Here is a 27465-nt window from a genome sequence, read left to right on the forward strand (position 1 = left end):
AATAAGAGGGTGTTTTTATCAGATAATAATTTTTTACGTTTAAAAACCACTACAATTATGTAAAATTGGTGTTTGTAAAACATTAATTGCCTTGTGGTTATGTTCTATCCAAGAGTCATTGCCCTTTAACTCCAATTTAAAAACCAATGCATGCCATTAACTGTAACAAAATGAAATTAAAATTGAATAAGAACTAGAGCATGCACCAAAAACTGGATTTCAGATTTGGAATCAGCGATGCAGAAATATATAGAAACAGTTCTAAAACCTAATGCAACAGAAAATGAAAAAAAAAATTGTTCCCCAGTGTTATTTATGCATTCATTGGTTGATTCTTATAGGTGCCCTGACTGGGGATCAAACCCACAACCTTAATGCATGGAGACAGTGCTCCAACCAACTGACCTATCTGACCAGGGCCAAACTGGTATTTTTCTTGCATATTAGTCATTCAGGACCCTTTGCTATCTATGCTTTAGGCTTCATGCTCAACAAGTAAAAGTTTTTGCTTAAGTTATGTTCTTCTTTGGAACATTATCTCTTTTCTTTTGTAACAAGTCAACTCCCACTGAAGTTTTCCCAAAATGTATCCATCATCTTTCCCTGTAGTCATCACAAAAAAAGATTTATTGTCTTTTCTTTCATTTCGGATTATGTTCAATGTAGCTTTTGGGTTTTTGTTGTTTTATTTTGGGTTTTTTTTTTAGACTTGGTATTGCTTTATTTTAAATGTTTATTTATTGATATTAGTGAGAAAGGAGGGGGCGGCAGAGAGAGAGAGAGAGAGAGAGAGAGAAACAAAAACATTGATCTGTTCCTGTATGTGCCCTAACCAGGGACCCAACTGGCACCCTCTGAGTTTCAAGACAATGCTGTAACCAACCGAGGCCAGAACGCTTTGGGTTTTTTTGTTTTATTTATTTATTTATTTATTTTGCATTTTTCCGAAGCTGGAAACGGGGAGGCAGTCAGACAGACTCCCACATGCACCCGACAGGGATCCACCCGGCACGCTCACCAGAAGGCGATGCTCTGCCCATCTGAGGTGTCACTCTGTTGCATCCAGAGCCATCCTAGCGCCTGGGCCATCTTTGCTCCAATGGAGCCTCGGCTGGGGGGGGGGGGAGACCTAGAGGAAGGAGAGGGGGAGATGTGGAGAAGCAGATGGGCGCTTCTCCTGTGTACCCTGGCCGGGAATCGAACCCGGGACTCCTGCACGCCAGGCCGATGCTCTACCACTGAGCCAACTGGCCAGGGCCTGTTTTTTGTTTAGAGAGAGAGGGAGGAAGAAAGAAAAAGAGAAACATTGATTTGTTGTTTCATGTATCCATGCATTCCTTGATTGATTCTTGTTTGTTTTATGATCAGGGATTGAACTTGCAACCTTGGCATGTCGGGACACCTCTCCAACCAATTGAGCAGGGCCTTGGTATTGTGTTATTGTTTTTTTACAGGGAGAGAGAGAGAGTCAGAGAGAGGGACAGATAGGGACAGACAGACAGGAACGGAGAGAGATGAGAAGCATCAATCATCAGTTTTTCATTGCGACACCTTAGTTGTTCATTGATTGCTTTCTCATATGTGCCTTGACCAGGGGCTACAGCAGACCGAATGACCCTTTGCTTGAGCCGGCGACCTTGGGTCCAAGCTGGTGAGCTTTGCTCAAACCAGATGAGCCCGCGCTCAAGCTGGCGACCTTGGGGTCTCGAACCTGGGTCCTTCTGCATCCCAGTCCGACCCTATCCACTGCGCCACCACCTGGCCAGGCAGTATTGCTTTTTAATCATTTAGTACATGTAAATCTTGTTTTAATTCAAATAGAAGATCATTTCCTTAAAGACTGGGACTACATCCTAAGGTGGATTGTACCTGAAGTTAGTACTTAATACTTATTGGATTAAATTGAGATTTTAGTTGGGCCATAAAACTTTGAGTTACACCTCAATCCCTGTTCACTGATCTATTCAATGAGCACATATTTGAGTACCTAAGCCCTGTGCTAGGATCTGAGAGGATTTCTACCTCTATACTTTTAGATGTCTTTCTCTCAAAACCTCTTTTCAGCCTTTAAAACAGTCCTACTGGCTCTGTTTAGGTAGCCCAGTTGGTTAGAGTGTCTTTCTGATTCGCAAAGGTTGTAGGTTCAATTCTCGGTTAGGGTACATAGAAGAATCAGCCAATTAATGCACAAATAAGTGGAACAACAAAAATCAATGTTTCTCTCCCTCTCTCTCTTGCACTTCCTCCTATAAAATAAAGTCTGACCTGTGGTGGCTCAGTAGATAGGGCATCGAACCTGGAATGCTGAGGTCACTGGTTCAAGATCCCAGGCTTGCTGTGTCAAGGCATAAACAAGAAGCAGCTACTAGGAGTTGCTGCTTCCTGCTCCTTCCTCCACCGCTGCCTTTCTCTCTCTCTCTCTCTCCCCTCTCTAAAATCAATAAATAAAATAGTTGAAAAAAATAAATAATAAACAAACAAAAAAATCCCCAGCTCCACTGGCTACTAAATTGCCTTGGACCCAAGACCCCCAACAGTTAACCTTGTATAAGTATTGTTTCATTATTTCCAATTCTGTTTTTGTCACTGGTTCACTTGGACTTTCAACTGTTTGTGTGTGTGTGTGTGTGTGTGTGTGTGTGTGTCTTGTTTCCTTATGGTAGGGTTCAGCCCAGTTGGTGTTACTATGCACCCTGATCTCAGTTCTGTCAAGACTGGCCAGAAGTAGCAAACCCTGTCTCTCCTTTCCTCCAGTCCAGGGAAGAGGAGTAGGGGCATGGAGGAAGGAGGTGCCTACTCAGATAAAATTATCTAAGAATGCCAGTGTCTCCCAGGCCACCCACTAACCTGGGAATTTTGAGAATGACTGTGTTTTGTCCCAGCTCCCACACAGTAAATGATCTTACACAGCAGGCAATACCAAGGTGGGAGCCAATCAGTGCTGTGTGAAGTAGCCTTATTTTTCCTCCACACTGATGTTCCCAGAATCAAAGGGTCTTTATGGAAAGTGTGGATGGAGAAGGAGCAGTTTTGCTGTTTGGAGAGATGTCCAGGGTTCTCTGAGGAAAGATGAGACATCACTGATCCTGTGTTTGGGGGATAGTAAGGCTATGTAGGGTTGAAATAGCCGGTCACTTTTCCTTTCTTTCAATGTGATTCCCTGGGTCAGTTTGTCCTGATTTCTACATCTCTCTTTGGCTTTAGCCCTATTCACCTGTTCTTTTCCATCAACCAGCAGCCTGACTACCAGCCATCCTGGCATCCTGGCTCCTTAGTTCCTGGCTTAATGGAGAGCCCATCCTGCTTTGACAGTAGGGGTGAAAGGGAGGGAGATGATGGGGACAAGGAAAACCTCCCGGTGACACCTTCCTTTCCTTTCCCAGGCCTCAAGCCCCTAAGTGCATTAGGTTCAGGATGAACCAGAGGAAGTACATGGGGAGAAATAAAAGGGTTGAGGTAAAAAGACTAGAGAGGAAGAACAGAGAGTTGAGGGCAGTTTAGGGAATGGGGAGGTGGGAGACTCCCCAGGGAGCAGAGTAGTCAAAGCCGTTGGGTGGAGGAAAGGCATGAGGGAGGGTCGTGCGGGCTCAGACAGGCCAGCCCAGGCGAGGTCCCCCGGTTTCCAGTTTGTCTCTCCTTCCAGCTGTTTTTCTTTCCTAGGGCCTCTCCACGTAAAAGCGTGTGACCCCCTTCTCTGTCGTGGACTCAGAGACTGTCCCCGGGTCTCTCCAGCTCATGCCTGGCTTTGGTCTCCAGCTCAGCTGCTCCTCCTGGCCTCTTAGTGAGCGGTGCTCCAGGCACCCCGCCCCCGATGAGGACTATTGGTGAAAAGGTGTCGAAAAGGCCGGGTCTAGCGGGCCTGAGAGGACAGGATTAGTTGCGGCGACCTCGAGGCGGGCCGGAGGCGGGTCTGACGGGGAGGGGGGCGGGGCTGCTGGGGCCCGGCCCAGAGCTCCGGGCGGTCTCATTGTTTTCCTCCGCGAAGCCACTGCGGGAGTGGATGCTGAGACGGAGACCCTGGGCTTGCAAAACCCTAAAGCGCCCGGAACTCCAGGTCCAAGCTCCATCCAACTCGGACGCTTATCACTCCTTGGCCGAGCCCCAACCACGGATTGCGAGGTCCGCGCGGTGAGGGGCCGCCGCCTGTCCGCTGCGCTCTCGATTCCGCTGGCCCTCATCTCCGAGCAAGTACCCGGAGCTGGGACGGGGCTGCCGGGCTGCAGGGAGGACTGGGCGCCACAGGCTGGACTCAAGCTTCCCAAGTGCGAGAGGGACCCAGGAGGTTCCCCTGCGCGGTGTGCCTGGCTGGCGGAGTTGGGGTGCGCGGAGGGAAGAGGGGGCTGTGGCCGAGTCTCGTCACTGCACTGTGGGATCAGGGTCTGGGCGCCTCTGCCGACACAGCTTTTCTGAGCCCCATCTCCTGAACTGGGGAGTGCGAAAGGGAACGATTTGAGGCCCGCACTCTACGGAGGGTGGAAAACCTGGTCCCTACTCTCCCCATCAGGGAAACTAAGGCTCCGAGACCCTCCGAGCACCGGACCCTCTGGATGTCCGTGCAAGGATGGAAAGGGGACGCGTCGTTTTGGACTTTGGTGTCACAGCTGCACCTCTGTCCTGCAAGCGGGAGTCTGAGAACCTCCCAGGGGGTTGGCTCCCGCACAGAGTCGGGGAATGGGGTTCTCAAGAAACATCAGCCCCAGAGTCCATCTCCTTCCTGCACCTCACTCGGCCCGGGGCTTTGTTAGATCAAGGTCTTCTAAGGAGGAAAGCCGAGCTGGCGACTGCCTCTCGAACCCGCCGACCCGGGCCGGCTCTGGCCTCGGACCCGCCCTCTTCGGTTCCCATCCTCTGGCCCCGTTTCCCTGGCCTCGGAGACCCGCTCCGCTCCCCCCACCCCCCGCTCCCATCTCCACTTGGTCTGCGCCTGCAGGCCCCTCCAGCCAGCCCCTCCTCCCGTTAACGTGGCTCTGGGACCCGGTCCCGGCTCAGACTTAGCTACCCGCCCCTCTCGTAGCTCCGGATCCAGTGAGGGGGAGACACGTCGAGCCCCTGGCCCCCGGCCCACTTTATGCGAGGCTCTAGATACCTGGATTATCCTCGTTGGGGGCTGGGTGGTAGGTGTGAGCCACCGGGCTGAGGGCTAAGGGTGGGGGAACGTCTTAAAGATGGGAACGCGTCTGCTCCGTGCGGCTCCTCAACGCCCCCCCCCCCCCCCATAGGAAGGTGTACTGGGGCGGCAACCAGCTAGAGGGCTTCCTGCTATTGTCCCCAGTCTGGTCTCCCCTACTCCATCCCTTCCCCCGCCCCCGCTAGACTCTGGCTATGACCTCGGCCACTCCCCAGAGGTGGCTTTGGGGCCGGGACGGGAGAGAAGGGCTGTTTCCTCTTCCCAGCAAGGGGAGGAGGGGGAGAAAAAGTCGGCTAGGCCTCCTTCATACCCATGGGGGTATGAAGCAGCTAGGATTGGTCTCAGCAGGGTAAGCCTTTCCCCAGGCTGCTCAGATGCTGCTCCCCAAAAACAGCAATGGAAAACCCTCTTAAAGTGCTGTCATAGTTGAGTCTAGTGGACCCACGCAAAGGCCAACCAAGTGTTTTTAGAGGCTGGACCTGGGGAGGTTGGTAAAGAAAGATTGAGTGAGAAGGAGGTATGATCTGCTCTCAGGGAAGAAGGAAGGGGCTGGAGGTGCCTATCAGCATTTTGCCTAGAGATGAAGAGCATGTAAATGAGATGTAAATTAGCTTCTATTGTCCCCAGCTAGTGAGCTTTTACTGAGAAGGATTCTGGATTCTGATGGGTTTTACTTGGGAGTGGTCATCATGCCCCACAAACTCTTCCAGTTTCCTCTTCCCCAAGACTGGTCCTGCAGTTCAGGAGTTTTTGGCTAGGGGCCAGCCCCAGGCCCTGCCCTCGCATCTCTGGGCATGAAGCAGCCAGCACCTTCCTAACCAAGCTCATGTCACACACACACACATACCACCACCACCACCACCACACCACACCTTTCAGGGCAGCATCACCTCAACCCTAGCCTAAATAGACTTCTGAATTTTCACATTTACTTTTTTTTTTTTTTTTTTAATAGAGACAGAGTCAGAGAGAGGGATAGATAGGGACAGACAGACAGGAACAGAGAGAGATGAGAAGCATCAATCATCAGTTTTTCATTGGGACACCTTAGTTGTTCATTGATTGCTTTCTCATATGTACCTTGACCGCGGGCTTTCAGCAAACCAAGTAACCCCTTGCTCGAGCAGGTGACCTTGGGTCCACGCTGGTGAGCTTTTTTTTTTTTTTTTTTTTTGTATTTTTCTGAAGTTGGAAACGGGGAGGCAGTCAGACAGACTCTCGCATGCGCCCGACCGAGATCCACCCGGCATGCCCACCTGGGGGCGATGTTCTGTAGCTACCAGAGCCATTCTAGTGCCTGAGGTAGAGGCCATGGAGCCATCCTCAGTGCCTGGGCAAACTTTGCTCCAATGGAGCCTCAGCTGCGGGAAGGGAAGAGAGAGACAGAGAGGAAGGAGAGGGGGAGGGGTGGAGAAGCAGATGGGCGCTTCTCCTGTGTGCCCTGGCCGGGAACCGAACCCGGGACTCCTACACACCAGGCCGACGATCTACCACTGAGCCAACCGGCCAGGGCCATGCTAGTGAGCTTTTGCTCAAACCAGATGAGCCTGCGTTCAAACTGGCGACCTCAGGGTCTCGAACCTGGGTCTTTCTGCATCTCAGTCTGACACTCTATCCACTGTGCCACCGCCTGGTCAGGCTTCACATTTACTTTTTTTTATTTTATTTTAATTTTTTAAAATTTTTTACAGAGACAGAGAGTGAGTCAGAGAGAGAGATAGACAAGGACAGACAGACAGGAATGGAGAGAGATGAGAAGCATCAATCATTAGTTTTTCATTGCGCATTGCAACACCTTAGTTGTTCATTGATTGCTTTCTCATATGTGCCTTGACCGCGGGCCTTCAGCAGACCGAGTAACCCCTTGCTGGAGCCAGCGACATTGGGTTCAAGCTGGTGGGCTTTTGCTCAAACCAGATGAGCCCGCGCTCAAGCTGGTGATCTTGGGGTCTCAAACCTGGGTCCTCTGCATCCCAGTCCGATGCTCTATCCACTGCGCCACCGCCTGGTCAGGCTTCACATTTACTTTTATTTATTTATTTTATTTTATTTTTTTACAGAGACAGAGTGAGTTAGAGAGAGGGATAGACAGGGACAGACAGACAGGAACGGAGAGAGATGAGAAGCATCAATCATTAGTTTTTCATTGCGCATTGCAACACCTTAGTTGTTCATTGATTGCTTTCTCATATGTGCCTTGACCGCGGGCCTTCAGCAGACCGAGTAGCCCCTTGCTGGAGCCAGCGACCTTGGGTTCAAGCTGGTGAGCTTTTGCTCAAACCAGATGAGCTCGCGCTCAAGCTGGTGACCTCGAGGTCTCGAACCTGGGTCCTCTGCATCCCAGTCCGATGCTCTATCCACTGCGCCACTGCCTGGTCAGGCTACACATTTACTTTTAAGGGATGTGGTAAAGAGGTGTAGTAACACAGTGTCTTCCCTCCTTCTATTCCTCCTTCTGTCAGGTCAGAGGTCTTCTATCCCCCTCAGACCCCAACAATAGTCACCACGTGAGGTAAGGAAAGGGCAGTAGCTCCTAAGGGCAGGGGATGGGAGCTGGTACAGCCTGGGAGCAGAGAGAGGGGCTGGCTGTTCTCCTCACTTGCCAGAGACCAAAGTTGTTTCCTGGGTGAAGATATTAGTTGTCCAGGGCAACCTGGTAGGGGGAGCAGGAGGGGAGGGATAGGAGACAAGCTGTGTCCCTTCCACTTCCCCTGGAAGCACCAGCATCCGGTAACATGGTGGGGGTATGGGAGAGGGAGGCTTAGCCTTTTAGCTCCAGAGGGTCCTTAGCTAGCTGACTGCTCTGCCTCTGGGGGGGGGGGTTATCATTAGATGTTCCTACACCTCCCCTCCTCCAGCTCTCTTGAAACCCATCTGACATCAGTCTCCCCACCAGTGACGCTGGGTTGGGGGTGGGGTACACTTGGATCCTGGCTTCAACAGTAGAATTGTTGGGGGGATAGAATGGGCTGGGCCTGCAAGCCCAGGGTCTCTTCTTTAGGGGACATGGCAGGATGGGCAACTAAAGACTGTTAAGGATAGCTGTCTGCTCACAAAAAGAAAAGATTCTCACCCTTCCTGACCTGATCTCTGGAACCTGCTCAGACCCTCACTTCAGTTTCAGGGGAAAGGCAGGAAGCCAGTATATACCTCCAGTTGTGGGTTCCAGCCAGAGTGGGAAGTAGGATTGTCTCAGCAGTCTTCTACCCTACCCTTCTTTTCCTGGACTTTAAACTAAGATTGCCTGCCTGTCATTGGATTATTTATATTTCCATTTCAAGGCAGTCTGAAGAGGGAAGGAAGGGAAAAAGGCACGTGTGCAGCCATTTCTCCTCGTCAGGGTAGCCCCTTCTGTCCCTGGCTCCTTATAGGGGGTGGGTCTGCTTTTCCCCCCAACCCCCATCAAGAAGAAGCACTGGTTCTTAGGAGCCAGGGAGAGAGCAGGGGGCTAGAGAGGCTGGGAGGGGGCACAGTGGTCGGGCAGACAGCTGCAGCCAGAGCTAAATTTAGACTCTGATCTGGCTTTGATGCAGATTCATTCTTGGCTAAGATAGCAGCCCCCACTCCCAAGCTTCTCCCTAGCAATGGGGAGGGCCTTTGAAGCACAGGCTAATGACCCTTAGGCTGCCTCCCCCCACTCTGTTCTTCCTCAGCCCTGAAGAGGATGGTGGCTGTCTCACAGCTGCCTCTGCCTGGGTGCAGAGCCTGCATTGCTCCCAGGGTGCTGTGGGGGTCTGGGAGGGAGGGGGAGGCAGACGTGGTGCCCTCTTTTCCTCCCAGTGCCAAGGAGTCACTATTTATAATTTCAAGGCTTTAGTCTCTAATTATAGCTGAGAAAGAGTTAGCAAGAGGGGGGCCAGGAGGTGTCACCAGGCCCAGTCAGGAGAGAGGAGGAAAGGCTGAGAGGGGGAGCAGGTGTATCTTGTCCTTACCTGGGGTCATGCAGGCAGACCTCACACCAGCCAGTTTGGACCAGTTGGAGAGGCTAGGGCCTTGAATGACAGTGACAGTTGGGACTGAGGCAGTGCCAGAGAGGGTTATTTTCCCAACTGCATAGGGTCTTCTGGGGATAGACCAAGGGAGGAGCCTGCCAGCTTCAAGAGGGGGGAGAGAATTGGGCCCCTTGCCCCACTTTCCTCTGTGTCCTCTTTCAGGGCCAGCATATGGGTGAGGGGGCACCCCCTGGGGCCTGAGCTGCCCCGCACAGGATGCCCCGTGCCCCCCACTTCATGCCCTTGCTGCTACTGCTGCTGCTGCTCTCACTGCCCCACACCGAGGCTGCCTTTCCCCAGGACCCTCTCCCTCTGCTGATCTCTGACCTGCAAGGTGAGTGCCCAGTACTGTGCTCCCAGTGTGTGAGCTTAGAAATTGGACACTAAGACTCCCTGTGTAGGAGGCAAGGCGCAGGAAGGCTTACAGTCTCAAGGAAGCTCCGAGCCTGACCAGCAAAGGGGAGCAGACAGATAAAGAGAGCTGGCTTCTTTTATCTGAGAAGTTGCTTCTTATCCCTGGGCCGACTTGCTTCGCTTTGAGGCAGTATCATATGGTGGTTCAGAACATGATTCTCATCCAGACCACATCTTCACAGGTGGGAATCCCTGCCAAGCTGCTCACTAGCTGTGTGACCTTGGTTTAGTAATTTACCCTTTCTTTGCCTCAGTCTCCTCATCTATAAAATAAAGATATTAATAGTGTTTTATCTCATAGAGTTATTTAGGGGTTAAGTGATATAATACATATACAGTGCTGAGGACACTGGCACAAGTGGATGCTTTTGGATGTGTCTGCCATTATTAGCTACAAAGGAAGGCTTGGCAGTCGTTCACTGGGTCCCAGCACCTCTGTCCTCCCTCCCTACCACTTATACCACTGCCAAGCCCACATCCTACCATGAAGGAAACTATAAACCCATTTTTTCTGAGAAGAACTTTACTTATTTTCAGGTTCCTGTTATACATGTAGGATTTAGAGTAATTTTAAGGATGTGATTTTTTTTTTTTGTATTTTTCTGAAGTTGGAAACGGGGAGGCAGTCAGACAGACTCCCACATGCGCCCGACCGGGATCCACCCGGCACACCCACCAGGGGGCGATGCTCTGCCCCTCTAGAGTGTTGCTCTGTTGCAACCAGAGCCATTCTAGTACCTGAGGCAGAGGCCATAGAGCCATCCTCAGCACCTGGGCCAACTTTGCTCCAATGGAGCCTTGGCTGTGGGAGGGGAAGAGAGAGACAGAGAGGAAGGAAAGGCGGAGGGGTGGAGAAGCAGATGGGTGCTTCTCCTGTGTGCCCTGGCCGAGAATCGAACCCGGGACTCCTGCACGCCAGGCCGATGCTCTACCACTGAGCCAACCTGCCAGGGCCTTGGTATTACTTTTATTACTAGCTTACTTAATTAATACCTCATAACTCATCTCACATATCCACTGTGTCTATGGTTGGGTTTCATCTGATTGGAGAAGGTGTTGAGTGAGTATGTAGTATCCTGGCTGGCTCTCAGCACACACCTCTCTGTGCCTTCTAGGTACTTCCCCGTTATCCTGGTTCCGGGGCCTGGAGGATGATGCTGTGGTTGCAGAACTTGGGCTGGACTTCCAGAAATTCCTGACCTTGAACCGGACCTTGCTAGTGGCTGCCCGGTACGACTATGTACAGTTGTGGGCTGACATGCATGCTCTTGGGAAGACATGAGACCTGCATGGCCGCTACAGGAGTGTGCAGAGGACACATGCAGGTGTACAAGCCATGGGACATGGACATGCTGGGACTCAGAGCAAAATGCCGAGGCATGGAGTAAGGGGGCGAGTACGGGGCAGGAGGCCTACACTGCTTGTCCCTGAGCAGCTGAACATGGGCAAGGCGGGGACTGAGGAGTTCAGGTGGTGTGCCTTGGTTTGTCTCTGACCCTTCTTTACCTGTCTCTTCAGGGATCATGTTTTCTCCTTCGACCTACAAGCTCAAGAAGGAGGAGAGGGGCTGGTACCCAACAAGGTGAGAGGCTGGGTGGGAGGAGGTGCAGGCATGGAGATAAAGCTTGAGAAGGTCTAATGGGAGTCAAGAGGATGTGTAGTTGGGTCCAGGGTGCTCCATGATTTTCCTCTTTCACTTCTCCCTTCAGTATCTAACATGGAAGAGCCAGGACATGGAGAACTGCGCTGTGCGGGGGAAGCTGACGGTAAGGAGCTGGCTGAGGATTTCGGGGGAAGGAGATACCCCGCCTCCAGGCTCTGTCCAAGCAGTCGTCTGCGGTGCCCAATTTCCCACCCACTTCTCTGATCTCAGGCCACACAGAAAAATGTGCAGAAAAGCAATTGGTTTTTAGCTTCTTCCACATCTTCCACATGTCTCACAGAAAAGAAAAGTGAGACTCTGACAAGAGGCCAGAGGACTTGCCCAAGGCCACAGGGCTAGTGAATATCTTAGTTGGGACTTTACCCCACTTTGCTTGGACTGGTCCAAGGGGAATGGCCTTATTTCCAGTTTAGGGACCCCATCGCTGACCTCAAGTTTTGGGTTCTCTAGGACGAGTGCTACAACTACATTCGTGTTCTTGTTCCTTGGGACTCACAGACACTCCTTGCCTGTGGAACGAACTCATTCAGCCCCATGTGCCGCAGCTATAGGGTACAAAGGCGAGGGGTTGGTCAGGATGGGCCTGGGAAGAAATCCCAAGTGGACTATCAGTTTGGTGTGCACAGACCAGTGGGGGTGGGGGAATGGGAGTGCCCAGAGTACAAGGGTCCAGAAGGGTGGTGGAAGGAAGCCAGGGGACACGAGGAAGTGGGCTATGGAGCCAGACTCCAAGATCCCAAGGGATCCAAGAATCTGCTCCTTCTGCCTCCAGATAACTTCTCTGCAGCAGGAGGGTGAGGAGCTGAGTGGGCAGGCTCGATGCCCCTTTGATGCCACCCAGTCCAATGTGGCCATCTTTGCAGGTGTGCACCTGGGCATGTGAGGAGCAGGCATGTGGCTGTAGGGAGCTTCCACCGTAGTCCCTCTCCCAATGTAGATTTCTTCCCACATTCCTGAATGGAGGGTTGTAGTGGGGGCTGGGTTCAGCCTGAGGTAGGGAAGGCCCAAGAAGAGCCAGAATAGAGCTCCCAGCCCTCCCCTGACACCATCCTACCCATCCCTCCAGAGGGCAGCTTGTATTCAGCCACAGCCGCAGATTTCCAGGCCAGTGACGCTGTAGTTTACAGAAGCCTTGGCCCTCAGCCCCCGCTCCGCTCCGCCAAATACGACTCCAAGTGGCTCCGAGGTCAGGGCAGGCCTTGGGGAGGGTGGCTGCTCTGGGGGAGGAGGAGCCTGAGGGGAACTGTAGCAGGAAGGACACAGATGGTGGTGGCATGTCCATGCACATAGTGGGGAGAGGCTGTGTGGGGCCTGGCGTTTCTGAGCAGCTTTAGATACTCTTTCACATCCTTTCGTGTTGCTCCCTCCTCAGAGCCACACTTTGTCCATGCCTTGGAGCACGGAGATCATGTCTACTTCTTCTTCCGAGAGGTCTCTGTGGAGGATGCCCGGCTAGGGAGGGTAAGGAGGTGGTGGCTACCAGGGTTGGACAGCTGGAGGGTTGTGCTGGATCTCGCAAAGACAATCAGAGTCAGGGGAAAGTTACTGATCCTAATTTCCATAATGCAGTTCCCTAGACTCTGGGCCCCCAAGTTGGAGTAGCCCCCAGCCCTTTGCCCCAATGTCCTCTGCATCCCTCATCCTTAACACTGAGCCAGCGCAGCGCCCCTTCCTTTGCTGAGCCCCCCCATTTGTGTCTTGGTGCTCTGGCTCGCTGCTGTCCTCTCATCGTGCTGGCCCAACGTTGTCTCTCACTGTTCTCTCGTCTCCACTCTCACCCTCAGGTACAGCTCTCCCGTGTGGCCCGTGTGTGTAAGCGTGACATGGGTGGCTCACCTCGAGCCTTGGACCGTCATTGGACATCCTTCCTGAAGCTTCGGCTCAACTGCTCTGTCCCTGGGGACTCTGCCTTCTATTTTGATGTTTTACAGGCCTTGACTGGGCCTGTGAACTTGTATGGCCACTCTGCTCTCTTTGGGGTCTTCACCACCCAGACCAATAGGTTGGTACTAGACTAACCAATGTGGCCCACTCTGCCCCTGCCCTACTAGCATCAAGCTCCTCTCAAAGCTTGATGGGGCCAGTGAGGGAAATCTCTATTCAAAGCCAGTTGCTGTTCTGCCCATCCTTTTTTTCCTATGGGGGCACCCCTGGGTTCTCTGCCCCCTAATGTGGTTCATGAAGGGTAGTTGCCCTGTCTAACCTTGGAGGGGCTGCACTGTATCTCCCCACACCTAGTCCATATCCTTTTCCGGCTCCCTCAGCATCCCTGGTTCTGCGGTCTGTGCCTTCTACCTGGATGATGTCGAACGTGGGTTTGAGGGCAAGTTCAAGGAGCAGAGGAGTCTGGATGGGGTCTGGACCCCTGTGTCTGAGGACAAGGTCCCCTCGCCCAGGTACCCAGGATAGGGGTGGCTTTGTGGGGCAGAAACAAGCAGTGTCTGCTCCCAGAGTGGGGTTATAAGGAAAAGGAAAGGTGTCCAGAGCTTGGGGAGGGGTTGACAGTGGGCCTGACCAGCTGCAGCTGGGATTGGGAAGCAGTGGTGTGAGTGTGCGGAGGGGAAGCAGGGACTACCCATCAAGTTTAGGAGCAGTGTGTGGGGAGCACAGAGCCTAAGTCACAGCTCCCAGCTCAAGGCTGCCCCTTTCCATGTGCCCACCAGGCCAGGATCCTGTGCAGGAGTAGGTGTAGCTGCCTTGTTCCCCTCTTCTCGAGATCTCCCTGATGATGTCCTGACCTTCATCAAGGCTCACCCACTGCTAGACCCTGCTGTGCCACCTGCCACCCACCAGCCTCTGCTCACCTTTACCAGCAGGTATGGGGCTAAACAATACTAACCACCACCCTCCTCTCGTGGCTACTCTCCTCTGATCCCACAAGATAAATCATAGTGGTGGGAGGAAGTACCCATGAAAATGGAAGGGAGAGAGCTAAGAAGGAAACCCTGGGCAAGGGGAAAGGCTCAGGAGTGGATACCAGGACACATGGGCTGTCCTTGAAACACACAAGCTTCCACTCATCAGGTTGCCCTGACCTGAGGTTTATTCCTCCCAGGGCCCTACTGACCCAGGTAGCTGTGGATGGCACAGCTGGTCCCTACAGTAACACCACAGTCCTGTTCCTCGGCTCTGATGATGGGATAGTGCTGAAGGTCCTGCCCCCAGGGGGGCACTCTGGGGGACGTGAGCCCATCCTGTTGGAAGAGATTGATGCCTACAGCCCGTCCCGGTGAGGACATGAGACCTTTGTCTGGTAGGCCCTCTGCAGAGCAGGGATGGGATGTGAGGTGGGAGATGGGATGTGGGAATAGGGTAGGAACTTCAACACTGGCTTTTGTAGAGCAGAAGCTGTGGGGTAGAGAGAGAGGCTTGGACAGTGTGATGAGGCAGTGCGGTCACTCAGGAACACCAGCCCCATGAGCTATACTCAGTTGTTTGTGCCCCTTCCCACCTTTTGAGAGAAAGGAACCTTGCCAGGCCGGTCCCTTCTCTGCCCCTTTCCTGATCCTTCTGGCCATCACCCCAGGTGCAGTGGGAAACGGGCAGCCCAAACAGCACGGCGGGTTATTGGGCTGGAGTTGGACATTGAAGGTCACAGGCTCTTTGTGGCTTTTTCTGGCTGTATCATCTACCTCCCTCTCAGTCATTGTGCCCGGCATGGGGCCTGCAGGAGGTAAGAGGGGCCTAAGGCTAAGCCCTGCCTGGGTGGGTTCCCTGGGCCAGCAAGAACTCTGGAACTGGAATGCAGGCACTGGGGATGGCAGGAAAATATAGGGCATGGTTGGTGGAAAGTTGCCTCAAGTATTCTACAGGTGGGAGTAGCTAGGGTCTGGACTAGGGGTTGGGGTGGAAAGGATGGGAATATTGGGCCAGGAGCCTCCTGTAGGCCAGGGTGCGAGTAGAAGAGGCAGGGAATGGAATGTGATTAGAATGGAGAGGATCCCAGCCTCACATGACTCAGTTTTCCCTAGGAGCTGTCTGGCTTCTCATGATCCATACTGTGGATGGCATAGCTCCAGAGGCTGTGTGGATATCAGGGGACCTGGTTGGTAAGTGCCCCTGGATCTCCTGGGGCAAAAATTCCCCATTACTGAGAGAGAAAGCTGAGGGCTAGGGTTGGGGGTGGGATAAGATATATAACTGCATTAGCCACCTCCATGTCCTCCTAGGATTGATGTGGATCCAGCTGGGCGCCAGGAATCTATGGAGCATGGTGACTGCCAAGGTAAACAGAGGGGAGGCTGTAGCTGTAGCCATAGTGGCACATGACTCTGATGGCCAGTGACACCATGCAGGCATACATTTTGTCTTCTCCCCTTCTGGGACACCACCAGTTCTTCATGATGTTTCCCTTGCTCCCATCTTAATCTTCTCTCCCTCCACAGACGGAGCTACTGGGAGTCAGTCTGGCATGGGGAATTCTGCTTATGGTGAGTCTTGTCTCAATTTCACTTCCCTTGCTCCGCCCACACTCACTCGTCTGTGCCCTTGGCAGCAGCAGACCAGCACCCTGGACACCCTGAAAGTCTCCGAATAGGTGTAGCATCTTCTAAATACTCAGCATATAGCTCAGTGGTTGGCACATAAAAGAGTGCTTAATAAAAAGAGGTGGTTTTTGTAATTTTTAAAAATGTATTGATTTTAGAAAGAGAGAAAGGGAGAGAGAGACTGGAAAATTGATCTGTTCCTGTATGTGCCCTGACCGGGAATTGAACTGGCAACTTCTGTGCTTTAGAATGGTGCTCCAACCAACTGAGCTATCCAGACAGGGCAATAAATAGTTTTTGAACAAATGAATGTACTGCATGGTGAACCCTTCTCCACAGCCAGAGCAAAAGAGAGACTGGAGTTCTGTGCCTTTGGGTTCCAAAGCGTGTGTGTGGGGGTGTAGAACCACTCAATGGGTGGAGAGCAGGAGCCTCACTGGCTCTGACCTGGTCTCTGTCACCAGTGCTTCTGGGTCCTGGCCCTTCCCCTGAGACCCCCAGCCCCCCCAGTGATGCCCACCCCGGGCCCCAGTCTTCCACTCTTGGAGCTCACACTCAGGGTAAGGGAGCTGGGGCTGGGAGGGACAGGAACGAAGTATGGGGCTGCTGGTTCTTGAAGAATTCTAAGCCCCTCACTTTCCTGTGTTTGGTGCTAATGCCTGTTTGGAGCCTCCCCTACCCTGAGTTGGGGTCCCAGCCCCACCTCCTTCTGCACGGGCAGTTTGGCAGTTGCTCTTGGCTTGGCTTCAGGGGCCAGAGCTGGAATGGGGACTTCCCAGGCCCAAGCTCTAACCTGTGTGTAAGGGGTGGTGCAATGGGTTGCGTGTGTCAGGGGAGGGGATTCCTAAGGTGGGGTCGAGGAGTTAGTTATTGGCGTGAAGCTGAGCAGCAGCGGGAGAGGTGAAAAAAACTTTGTAACTTGCCATCCCAGCCCTCCTGCCTTCACTGAGCCTCCTCCCTCTTGGCAGGCGTGCGCCGGGACCTCCCTGCTGCCTCAGCCTCCCGTTCAGTCCCCATCCCACTGCTCCTGGCCTGTGTGGCCGCAGCCTTCGCCCTGGGCGCATCAGTCTCTGGCCTCTTGGTCTCCTGCGCTTGTCGCCGTGCCCACCGACGTCGGAGCAAGGACATGGAGACCTCCGGGCTCCCGCGCCCTCTCTCCCTCCGCAGCTTGGCCCAGTTGCACGGGCCAGGCCCAGAGCCACCACCACCTTCCAAGGACGGCGATACTGTGCAGATGCCCCAGCTCTACACTACTTTTCTGCCTCCAACCGAGACTCGACCTCCACCGGAACTGGCCTGCCTGCCCACCCCGGAGTCCACGCCCGAGCTGCCGGTCAAACACCTCCGCAACGCCGGGGGTCCCTGGGAATGGAACCAGAATGGGAACAATGCCAAGGAGGGCCTGGGCCATGCACGCGGTGGGAATGCGGCAGGCAGCCCGGCACCACGGGTGCTGGTGAGGCCTCCGCCACGGGGCTGTTCAGGGCAGGCTGTGGAAGTCACCACCCTGGAGGAACTGCTGCGCTATCTGCATGCCCCGCAGCCAGCCCAGAGGGGTGCTGATCCCCTGGGCCCCCTGTCCCCTCGAGCACTTCCCCCAGAGCCTGCCCCGGCCCCTTTCTTGGCCGGCTCCAGCCTTCTGCCCCGGAAATGCGCACTGCCACTGCGACTGGATGTGCCCCCAGACAGGCAATGCCCGGGCCCCCCTGGCTGGCCAGTTCCTGCTCCCCGACTGGGGGTCGGAGGCAGTCGGAAGTTGCCCTCCTGCGCCCACCGAGCTCCCCCCGCCCTGCGCACTCGAGTTCCCTCGGGAGGCCCCTGCAGGTACTCCGGGAGACACCTGTATGTGGGCCGCCCTGAGGGCTACCGGGGCCGCACCCTAAAGAGAGTGGACATGGAGAAGCCCCAATTTTCCCCTAAACTCCCTCTGGTCATGCCCTCTTTCCAGCCAGCCATCCCTAAAGGCAGCCATTTTAACTTTTAATTTGCTCCACCATGCCCGTAAGCACGGAAATGCCTCCAAGGATAGATCACCTCCCTCTCTCGTTGTCCTACACCTCCAGCCTTCTTGGGCTTTGAGAGTCTTCCGGGGTCCCTGCCCACCTCGGTTTATTTATTGACTGTCTTTCCCTCTGCTCTCAAGTGAGGAGTGGGAGATGAGAAGCTTACCCCCTCAGTGAGCCAGCTTTTTAGAGGGGGCTGGCACACTCCCACTCCGTACACCCTCAGCCAAGCTGCCTTAACTCGCCCCTCTGGGCTTCCTCCTTAGACTGGGCCCCTGGCTGGCCGCAGGCCGACGGACAGATGGGGCTGGGTCCACGAGCATTGTGTACAGAGTCCTTGGGCCTCCTGGGACGTGCCTCATCCTACTGTGTAGGAGCCTTCGCTTCCCAATACAGCTGTGTCCCCGAGCTGCTGCCTTAGTCGCGGAGGGGCGGGGCGGGAATCGGTTGGCTCCCTCCTGGCGCCTTTGCCCCTGGATCTCTGCCTTCATCTTGGCCTTGAGCTCTTCCAAGTAATTGGGATAGCAGCAGTCCCACCGGAGTTAATCAGGAAAGTTTCCTGAAGGAGACTAGCGAAGAAAGGGTGTGGAGGCAAATGAGTGCCCAGGAGACCCACGGTAGAGTTTTGGGGGGTGGGGGTGGGAAGGGCACTAGGAACACAACACGGTTCTGGATAAAGGGATTTCTTAGTAGCCTGTTACATGGAGTGGGGGCGGTTATTTTTGGAGAAAGAAAATGAAGCCCCAGAACAGGTGACTGAGGTTCCACATCAGAAAATCTTGTCCTAAAGAGAATTTGTTGGGTATGGGTTGCGTGGGTACGCTGCAAAAACCTCAACACATTCGGTCCGGGGTCGACCTGTAGCTGTTCCTGAAGGAGTACTTCCGGCCCGCAGAGCCCGAGGGTGTCGAGAGCACCGCGCTTGCGCGAAGCGCCAGGGACTTCGCGGAGGATCAGGAGCTCGTGGCGGCGATAGTGTTTCTCTAGCTGGGGATGGCTGCAAGTATTTTGTCAGTTACCTCCGGGGACCAATGGGAGGGGCGTACAGAGCCGCCTGTCCGCCCACTACCTCGCGCTAAGGACGTTTAGAGGCTAGCGCCAGCTGTGGCTGCTTTTACGGATTTACAAGTCCGGTTTTTCCGCCCAGTGGGAGCACTAGGCCGCCTTCCCGCTGGCGCCGCCTGGAGGCCGGACCAATCCCTGCAGCTAAGGACGCCTCACCACCAGTCCCTCTCCCGGCTCGCAGTCTTTAGGCATTTATGCCTTCGGCGGGAAACCACTAAGAAATATTTGAAGAACTTTGGGATTCTTTCTAGCTCAGTCCTTTACGACTACTTTGTGATCCTAGCCAAAGTTCTGCCCTAAGTCTGCAGTTCCTGTTTTGAAAAAGGGTCGAGAGCCTCTACGATGTGTGTATAAACGCTTTCTAAAGGAGAAACATGGCAGCTGTGGTTCCTCCAAACTCAGGTTTAGGCTATTCCTCACTTTGTGATCTTCTACTGAGCAATCTGTTTCTCTTTGAATCCTTGTAATCTTTACAGATTTTACTCTCAAGGATTTGAAATGCCTTTTGGACATTCCTTATATCCCAGCTTGGTGGGCTAAGCTGGGTTGTCTTCCAGAGTCGATGCTCTGCTTGAGCTGGTTTCACTCGGTTGGAGAGGTCCTTTAGGTCTTTTTCCTCATTAGATGCCTTTCTTAAGCTAGGATGATTTGAAATAATTGCTAGTTTCCTAGATGGTGGAGGAGAGAAAGGAAGAGGTGGAGAATCTTTTCCATCACCTGACTTCGTTATCCTCTTCAAACCAAGGTGTTGAAACCAAGACTGAAAAAAAATCTTAAAATCACAGCTTTTCAAAGCCCCCTGAGGGACAAGTCTCACAAATATTTTAAGTTCTTGCCCTGAAGATGGGCACAGGGAAGGGGTAAATGATCCTTAGTTTAAGTATAGGCCCAAAAGAGAAGTACAATAGAAATCTAACCTTGCAGCTTTACAGGCAGCAGCAATTTACAGGTTAAAGTCCTAGTTTGTTTCATTGTGAAGGGTGTTCACTAATTGGTATTTAAGTCCTTGGGATCTGCCACTTAATAGTTCTGTGTGTGACCTTGGCAATTCAAGTGCTCTATCTGAGCCTCAATTTCTTTTTTTTTTTTTTTTTTTCTTTTCATTTTTTCATTTTTCTGAAGCTGGAAACGGGGAGAGACAGTCAGACAGACTCCCGCATGCGCCCGACCGGGATCCACCCGGCACGCCCACCAGGGGCGAGGCTCTGCCCATCCTGGGCGTCTCCATATTGCGACCAGAGCCACTCTAGCGCCTGAGGCAGGGCCATCTCTGCTCCAATGGAGCCTTGGCTGCGGGAGGGGAAGAGAGAGACAGAGAGGAAAGCGCGGCAGAGGGGTGGAGAAGCAAATGGGCGCTTCTCCTGTGTGCCCTGGCCGGGAATCGAACCCGGGTCCTCCGCACGCTAGGCCGACGCTCTACCGCTGAGCCAACCGGCCAGGGCCAATTTCTTTTGTAAAATATGGAAAGAACACATGTCAAAAAGCACCATATAAATGTATAGGTTTAAATTAAGTGCTCTGTGGGAAAATTTGCCCCAAAGATGCAATTAATATGACACACCTCACTCTTTTCTTCTTTTTTTTTTTAGCAAGAGAGAGGGGTCTGGGGAGGGGACAGATAGGGACAGACAGAGAAGAGGGGAGAGATGAGAATCATCAACTCATAGTTGCGGCACCATAGTTCATTGACTGCTTTCTCATATGTGCCTTGACCCTTGCTCAAGTGAGAGACTGCTCAAGCCAGTAACCTTGTGCTTCCAGTGACCTTTGGGCTTAAGTCAGTGACCACGGGGTCAGGTCTATGATCCCATACTCAAGCCTGAGACCCCAAGCTCAAGCTGGCGACCTCAGGGTTTCAAACCTCAGTCCTCAATGTCCCAGGCTGACGCTCTATCCACTGCGTTACCGCTCAGTCGGGTGATGATACACCTCATCTTGACAGAGAGGTAAATAAATTAAGGGAGCGAATTCAAAGAAATTATTACCACTGACAACAGAGGGATAAACATGACCCCAATTAAGGAATCTGCTGAGTCTTTTTTTATTTTTTATTTTATTATTATTATTATTATTTTTTTAACAGAGACAGAGAGTCAGAGAGAGGGATAGACAGGGACAGACGGACAGGAACGGAGAGATGAGAGAAGCATCAATCATTAGTTTTTTGTTTGTAATAAAATGTTAGGTGAGTGCCATGAATCATTCAGGTCCATAAGCTAGTTTGTAGTCATGATCAGTAGATTGATGTAGGTGTAAGTCATGTGAAAGTTGTCAGAGTTTGATTGATTTTTTTTTATTGATTGATTTTTTTAGAGAGAGAGAGAGAAGGGGGAGGAGCAGGAAGCATCAACTCCCATATGTGCCTTGACTAGGCAAGCCCAAGGTTTCGAACCGGCGACCTCAGTGTTCCAGGTCAACGCTTTACCCCACTGCGCCACCACAGGTCAGGCTCAATCATTAGTTTTTTGTTGCGCATTGCGACACATAGTTGTTCATTGATTGCTTTCTCATATGTGCCTTGACCGTGAGCCTTCAGCAGACCGAATAACCCCTTGCTCGAGCCAGCAACCTTGGGTCCAAGTTGGTGAGCTTTTGCTCAAACCAGATGAGCCCACGTTCAAGCTGGCACCTCGGGGTCTTGAACCTGGGTCCTCGGCAGCCCAGTTCGACGCTGTATCCACTGCGTCACCGCCTGGTCAGGCTTTTTTTTTTTTTTTTATTAGGATATTAGCTCAAACTTTGTCTTTAGAAAAACCAGAATGTGCCAAAAGTTGTCATCCTGAGGGATTTCTAAGCTGATTTCTTAGAGGTATCCTGAGAGGTTATGGAGAAACCAGTGCCCCAGTAGGCAGAGTCTATCAGCTTGTGTAAGGCTTTGGGGACCTGAAACACACAGAAAGTTCCACAGTCACAAAGTTTGAAAAGCTGTTAAGCATCTTGGGTTCTTTAGGAGCTAAGTCACAGGAGCCTGAGCTATTATTATCTCTCAGATTTATGTCTCCTTGATTGCTACTACCCCACACTTGGGAACCACACAGGTTTGAGTCACTCTCTACTACTTAATTCTGCAGTTGACCCTTTAGTACTGTTGACTCATAAGAATAAGGTGGTGTAGCCTGACCAGGTGGTGGCACAGTGGATAGAGCGTTGGACTGGGATGCAGAGGACTCAGGTTCGAGACCCCAAAATCGCCAGCTTAAGCGTGGGCTCATCTGGTTTGAGCAAAAGCTCACCAGCTTGGACCCAAGGTCACTGGCTTGAGCGAGGGGTTACTCGGTCAGCTGTAGCCGCCCCCCCCCCCCGTCAAGGCACATATGAAAAACCAATCAATGAAAACTAAAGTGCCACAATGAAAAATTGATGCTTCTCATCTCTCTCTGTTCCTGTCTGTCTGTCCCTATCTGTCCCTTTCTTGGACTCTCTCTCAGTCTCTGTAAAAAATAATAAGGCCTGACCTGTGGTGGCGCAGTGGATAAAGCATTGACCTGGAATGCTGAGGTTGCCGGTTCAAAACCCTGGCTTTGCCCGGTCAAGGCACATATGGGAGTTGATGCTTCCTGCTCCTCCCTTCTCTCTCTCTCTCTCTCTCTCTCTCTCTCTCTCTCTCTCTCTCTCTCTCCCCCCCCCTAAAATGAATAAATAAATAAAAATAATTTAAAAAAATAATAAGGTGGTGCAGTGGAATGCCAACCTATGACGCTGAGGACCCAGGTTCGAAACCCCGAGGTCTCCGGGGTTGCCAATTTGAGGTGGGATCATAGACATAACCCCATGGTCACTGGCTTGAGCCCAAGGTTCCTGGCTTGAGCAAGGGTCACTGGCTCAGTTGGAGCCCTTCACCCCTACCCCTACTCCCCCTGTCAAGGCACACAGAAGAAATCAATGAACAACTAAAGTGCTGCAACTATGAGTTGATGCTTCTCATCTCTCTCTTCCTGTCTCTCTCTCTCTCTCAAAAAAAAAAAAAAAAAGCCCTGGCCGGTTGGCTCAGCGGTAGAGCGTCGGCCTAGCGTGCGGAGGACCCGGGTTCGATTCCCGGCCAGGGCACACAGGAGAAGCGCCCATTTGCTTCTCCACCCCTCTGCCGCGCTTTCCTCTCTGTCTCTCTCTTCCCCTCCCGCAGCCAACGCTCCATTGGAGCAAAGATGGCCCGGGTGCTGGGGATGGCTCTGTGGCCTCTGCCTCAGGCGCTAGAGTGGCTCTGGTCGCAACATGGCGACGCCCAGGATGGGCAGAGCATCGCCCCCTGGTGGGCAGAGCATCGCCCCATGGTGGGCGTGCTGGGTGGATCCCGGTCGGGCGCATGCGGGAGTCTGTCTGACTATCTCTCCCCGTTTCCAGCTTCAGAAAAATGAAAAAGAAAAAAAAAAAAAAATTTAAAAAAAAAAAAAAAAAAAAAAGCATGTGAAGTTACAGCCTGACCTGTAGTGGTACATACAGTAGATAGTGTTGACCTGAAATGCTGAGGTCACCAGTTCAAAACCCCAGGCTTGCCTAGTCAAGGCACATATGAGAAGCAACTACTATGAGTTGATGCTTCCCTGCCTTTCTCTGTCTCTATCTATACTCTCTCTAAAATCAATAAATAAAATCTTTTATAAAAACTCAACAAATTAAGGTTACATATATGAGAGAAAGGTTCAAATACATGGATAATATGAAGCCTATGAATCCAAAAGATCACCTACCTTTACCAGGTTTATTAAAAGAATGCTCTAGCCTGACCTGTGGTGGTGCAGTGCATAAAGCGTCAACCTGGAAACACTGAGATTGCCAGTTCAAAACCCTGGGCTTTCCTGGTCAAGGCACATATGGGAGTTGATGCTTCCTGCTCCTCCCCCCTTCTCTCTCTCTCTTTCTCCTCTCTATAATGAATAAATAAAGTCTTAAAAAAAAAAGAATGCTCTAAATAATAATCTTAGTTGTTCATTGATTGCTTATCGTATGTACCTTGACTGGAGGGCTCCAGTCAAACCAGTCACCCCTTGCTCAAACTAGCAACCTCTGGACTCAAGCCAGTGACCACGGGCTCAAGCCAGCAACCTCAGGATTTTCAACCTAGGTCCTCAGCGTCCCAGGTGGACGCTTTATCCACTGTGTCACCATCTGGTCAGGCATGAAGGGTTATATTTAAAAAGTGTGGGCAGGCCCTGGCCGGTTGGTTCAGTGGTAGAGCGTCAGTCTGGCATGCGGAAGTCCCGGGTTCGATTCCCGGCCGGGGCACACAGGAGAGGCGCCCATCTGCTTCTCCACCCCTCCCCCTCTCCTTCCTCTCTGTCTCTCTCTTCCCCTCCCGCAGCCGAGGCTCCATTGGAGCAAAAGATGGCCCGGGTGCTGGGGATGGCTCCTTGGCCTCCGCCTCAGGCGCTAGAGTGGCTTTGGTCCTGATAGAGCAAGCCCCGGATGGGCAGAGCATCACCCCCTGGTGGGTGTGCCAGGTGGATCCCAGTCGGGCGCATGAGGGAGTCTGTCTGACTGTCTCCCCGTTTCCAGCTTCAGAGAAATACACACACAAAAAAAAGTGTGGGCAAGGCCTGACTGGGTGGTGGCACAGTGGATAGAGCGTCGGACTGGGATGCAGAAAACCCAGGTTCGAGACCCCAAGGTCACCAGCTTCAGCACGGGCTCATCTGGTTTGAGCAAAAAGCTCACCAGCTTGGACCCAAGGTTGCTGGCTCGAGCAAGGGGTTACTCGGTCTGCTGCAGGCCCGTGGTCAAGGCACATATGAGAAAGCAATCAATGAACAACTAAAGTGTTGCAACGAAAAACTAATGATCGATGCTTCTCATCTCTGTTCCTGTCTGTCTGTCCCTATCTATCCCTCTCTCTGACTCTCTCCGTGTCTCTTGAAAAAAAAGAAAAAAAGAAAGAAAAAATTAATTAAAAAAAAAAGTGTGGGCAAAGTGCCTGACCTGTGCTGGTGTGGATAAAGCGTCAACCTGGAAATGCTGAGGTCGCCGGTTTGAAACCCCGGGCTTGCCTGGTCAAGGCACATATGGGAGTTGATGCTTCCTGCTCCCTTCCCCCTTCTCTCTCTCTCTCTCTCCTCTCTAAAAGAATAAATAAATAAATAAAAAAGTGCAGGTCAAAGGTGGGTCTGGAGGCTAGGAACAGCCTTAGGCGTAAAAGGACAAAGGAAAGTAGTGGTTACTGGGACCTGGAAGGGTACCTTGAGAGGAACAGTGACTAATCAAAGGCTACAAAAAAAAAAAAAAAAAAAAAAAAAGGCTACAGCTAGGCCTGGTAGGTGACCTCAGGGGAGGAATGTCCTTCAAAACCATATGCACACTCTATTTGTTGTCAAATGTACACTGTTTACAAAAATTAGGGGATATTTCAAAATGGATATGAAGCGATAAAAAAAAGAAGCATTTGATTTTTTTTATTAAACAACATCAGAAAAGCAAACCAAATGACAAAGAAAGTTGTTTGTGCAAATGAGATGCAAACTCAATAATCCTGATTGAGTAGCAAGTGATATATTGGTGGGGGTGAACAGAAGCATGTCAAACTAGATGAGAGTGCCACACATTGTCTGTTCAGTAGGGTGTATGGTCACCAAAGACTGCCAAAACACAATGACAGCAATGGGGCAGGACAGGATCAGACTGTCCAGCAGTTCTTGTGGGATCCTCTGCCACTCTTGCTCAACCTCCAGCTCAAGAAGTGTGGTGGGAGGCATTGGATGGTTTGCCAGACGTCTTCCCAGTGCATCCCAAGCATGTTCAATGGGATTCAGGTAGGAGAACGTGAAGGCCAGTCCATGTGTTTGATTAATGCCTCTGAAGCATGTTGTTAATGAGATGCACATGGTGGGGACTTGCAATATTATCATCCATGAAAAGGAAGTTGTTTCCAACTGCTCCGGCATAGGGTTCCACTATAGGGTGCAGGGCCTCATCTCGATATCTGATAGTAGTCAGAGATCTGTTTCTGATGATGTGGAAGTTGGTACGACCACCAATGCTGATGCCAGCCCGCACCATGATTCCACCACCACCGGAGTCCCTTTCTGACATGAAACGTGGATTCTCCCGTGTTCCTCATTCACGCCGGATCAGGACACAATGATTGTCAGGCTGCAGACTGAACAATGTCTCAGAGAAGAGGACAGTTGACTACTTATTACGGGTCCAGTGACAATCATCAGCCCACCTTCTACAGGTTCTACGGTGTTCAGCAGATAATGGCATGCAGTCTAACATGATGGAGCTGATTTCGTATGGTCTGGGTGCATATCCATTGTCTAGTGGCAGCAAGAAATTGTCCCTGCAGCTGTTGCATTGCTGCATCTGTTCCTTCTTGCCAATAAGGTCAAGTAGCGGTCCTCTCTTGCTGTTGTGGCAGATGGGCGACCATGCCTTTATCTTCTTTGTACTGTGCCAGTCTCTTGAAAGCAATTCCACAGTCTGCTAATTACGCTTTGGGATGTTCCAGGTGCTATTGCCACTGTTGTTTGACCAGCTTCAAGATGTCCTATGGCTTCGCATTTGGGCAAATTGTGTTGCAGGGACATTGTAAGGGCTAGGAAATTGCAGGATATCACTTTCTTTTCTTTTTGTGTGTGTGTGTGTGACAGAGAGAGAGAGGGAGAGAGGGAGGGACAGATAGGGACAGACAGACAGGAAGGGAGATGAGAAGCATCAACTCTCTGTTGTGGCAACTTAGTTGTTCATTGATTGCTTTCTCATATGTGCCTTGACCTGGGGACTATAACAGACCGAGTGACCCCCTGCTCAAGCCAGTGACCTCAGGGTTTCGAACCTGGGTCCTCTGCATCCCAGTCTGACGCTCTATCCACTGCGCCACCGCCTGGTCAGGCAAGATGTGCACTTCAAGATCAAGAAACGTGTGGATAGATACTCCAGTACTTTCAGCCTTTTGTATAGTGCATTTTCACCAATAAAATAAAAGTTGGTTTTGCATCTCATTTGCATAATCGAACTTTCTTTGACTTGTTCTTTGCTTTTCAGATGTTCTTGTTTAATAAAAAACAATCAGCCTGACCAGGCGGTGGCGCAGTGCATAGAGCGTTGGACTAGGACGCGGAGGACCCAGGTTCAAATCCCGAGGTTGCCAGCTTGAGGGTAGACTCATCTGGTTTGAGCAAGCTCACCAGCTTGAGCCCAAGGTCACTGGCTTGAGTTAAGGAGTCATTCGGTCTGCTGTAGCCCCCCGTCCCACCCTTCCCCTGGTCAAGGCACATATGAGAAAGCAATCAATGAACTAAGGTGCTGCAAAAAAGAATTGATGCTTCTCATCTCTCTACCTTCCTGTCTGTCCCAAACTGTCCCTCTCTCTGTCTCACACACACACACACACACACACACACAAAAGGATTTATTTATTTATTTATTTTTATATTTATTTATTCATTTTAGAGAAGAGAGACAGAAAGAGAGAGAAGGGGGAGAGGAGCAGGAACAATCAACTCTGCCATATGAGTCTTGACCGAGACAGCCCAGGGTTTTTTTGAACCGGTGACCTCAGCATTCCAGGTCAAAGCTTGATCCACTGCGCCACCATAGGTCAGGCCAAAATGCTATTTTTTTATTGCTTTATATTCATTTTGAAATATCCCCTAATTTTTGTGAGCAATGTATTTACCAAAAAGCAATTACTACACATAGCCTAGTAGTAGGTGTTCAATTCCCTCAACATTGACTTTGAGAGCTTGCCTGGAAAGGCTAATTGTTGAACATAGGTGTTTAT

At 51.6% G+C, this 27465-nt stretch overlaps 2 protein-coding genes across 15 annotated transcripts in view; one reads left to right on the top strand and one right to left on the bottom strand.

Moving 5' to 3' along the window:
• The first annotated feature begins 3990 nt into the window (after positions 1-3990).
• SEMA6C (semaphorin 6C) lies at positions 3991-19132 on the top strand. Of its 14 annotated transcripts, none has more exons than XM_066267965.1 (20): positions 3991-4319; positions 7591-7640; positions 9283-9454; positions 10650-10764; positions 11053-11116; positions 11244-11300; positions 11648-11749; positions 11970-12060; positions 12264-12383; positions 12570-12658; positions 12982-13199; positions 13462-13593; positions 13861-14013; positions 14253-14426; positions 14724-14870; positions 15169-15246; positions 15367-15422; positions 15583-15627; positions 16149-16244; positions 16653-19132. In XM_066267965.1, exons 3-20 carry the CDS (start codon positions 9337-9339, stop codon positions 17666-17668), a joined length of 2871 nt encoding a protein of 956 aa, XP_066124062.1. In that variant the 5' UTR covers positions 3991-4319; positions 7591-7640; positions 9283-9336; the 3' UTR covers positions 17669-19132. The 14 variants fall into 14 exon arrangements, with proteins under 14 accessions (XP_066124062.1, XP_066124064.1, XP_066124065.1 ...); XM_066267967.1 differs by having other exon boundaries at positions 3991-4295; XM_066267968.1 differs by having other exon boundaries at positions 3991-4262.
• Positions 19133-20901: 1769 nt separating this feature from the next.
• The window catches only part of GABPB2 (GA binding protein transcription factor subunit beta 2), an 80732-nt gene continuing 74168 nt past the window's right edge, over positions 20902-27465 (bottom strand). The window contains exon 8 of the mRNA XM_066267990.1: positions 20902-21635. Within this exon, the coding sequence (XP_066124087.1) occupies positions 21543-21635 (93 nt within the window). The 3' untranslated portion in view covers positions 20902-21542. The remainder of the gene's footprint in view (positions 21636-27465) is intronic.

Source organism: Saccopteryx bilineata, chromosome 3 (assembly GCF_036850765.1).
Source record: "Saccopteryx bilineata isolate mSacBil1 chromosome 3, mSacBil1_pri_phased_curated, whole genome shotgun sequence".
Taxonomy (NCBI): Eukaryota; Metazoa; Chordata; class Mammalia; order Chiroptera; family Emballonuridae; genus Saccopteryx; species Saccopteryx bilineata.

Coding starts and splice junctions, on each gene's coding strand:
- SEMA6C (XM_066267965.1), top strand. CDS start 9,337: ATGCCCCGTGCCCCCCACTTCATGCCCTTGCTGCTACTGCTGCTGCTG. Junction 12,061..12,263: donor CAATGTGGCCATCTTTGCAG/GTGTGCACCTGG, acceptor CCATCCCTCCAG/AGGGCAGCTTGTATTCAGCC. Junction 14,871..15,168: donor CGGCATGGGGCCTGCAGGAG/GTAAGAGGGGCC, acceptor AGTTTTCCCTAG/GAGCTGTCTGGCTTCTCATG.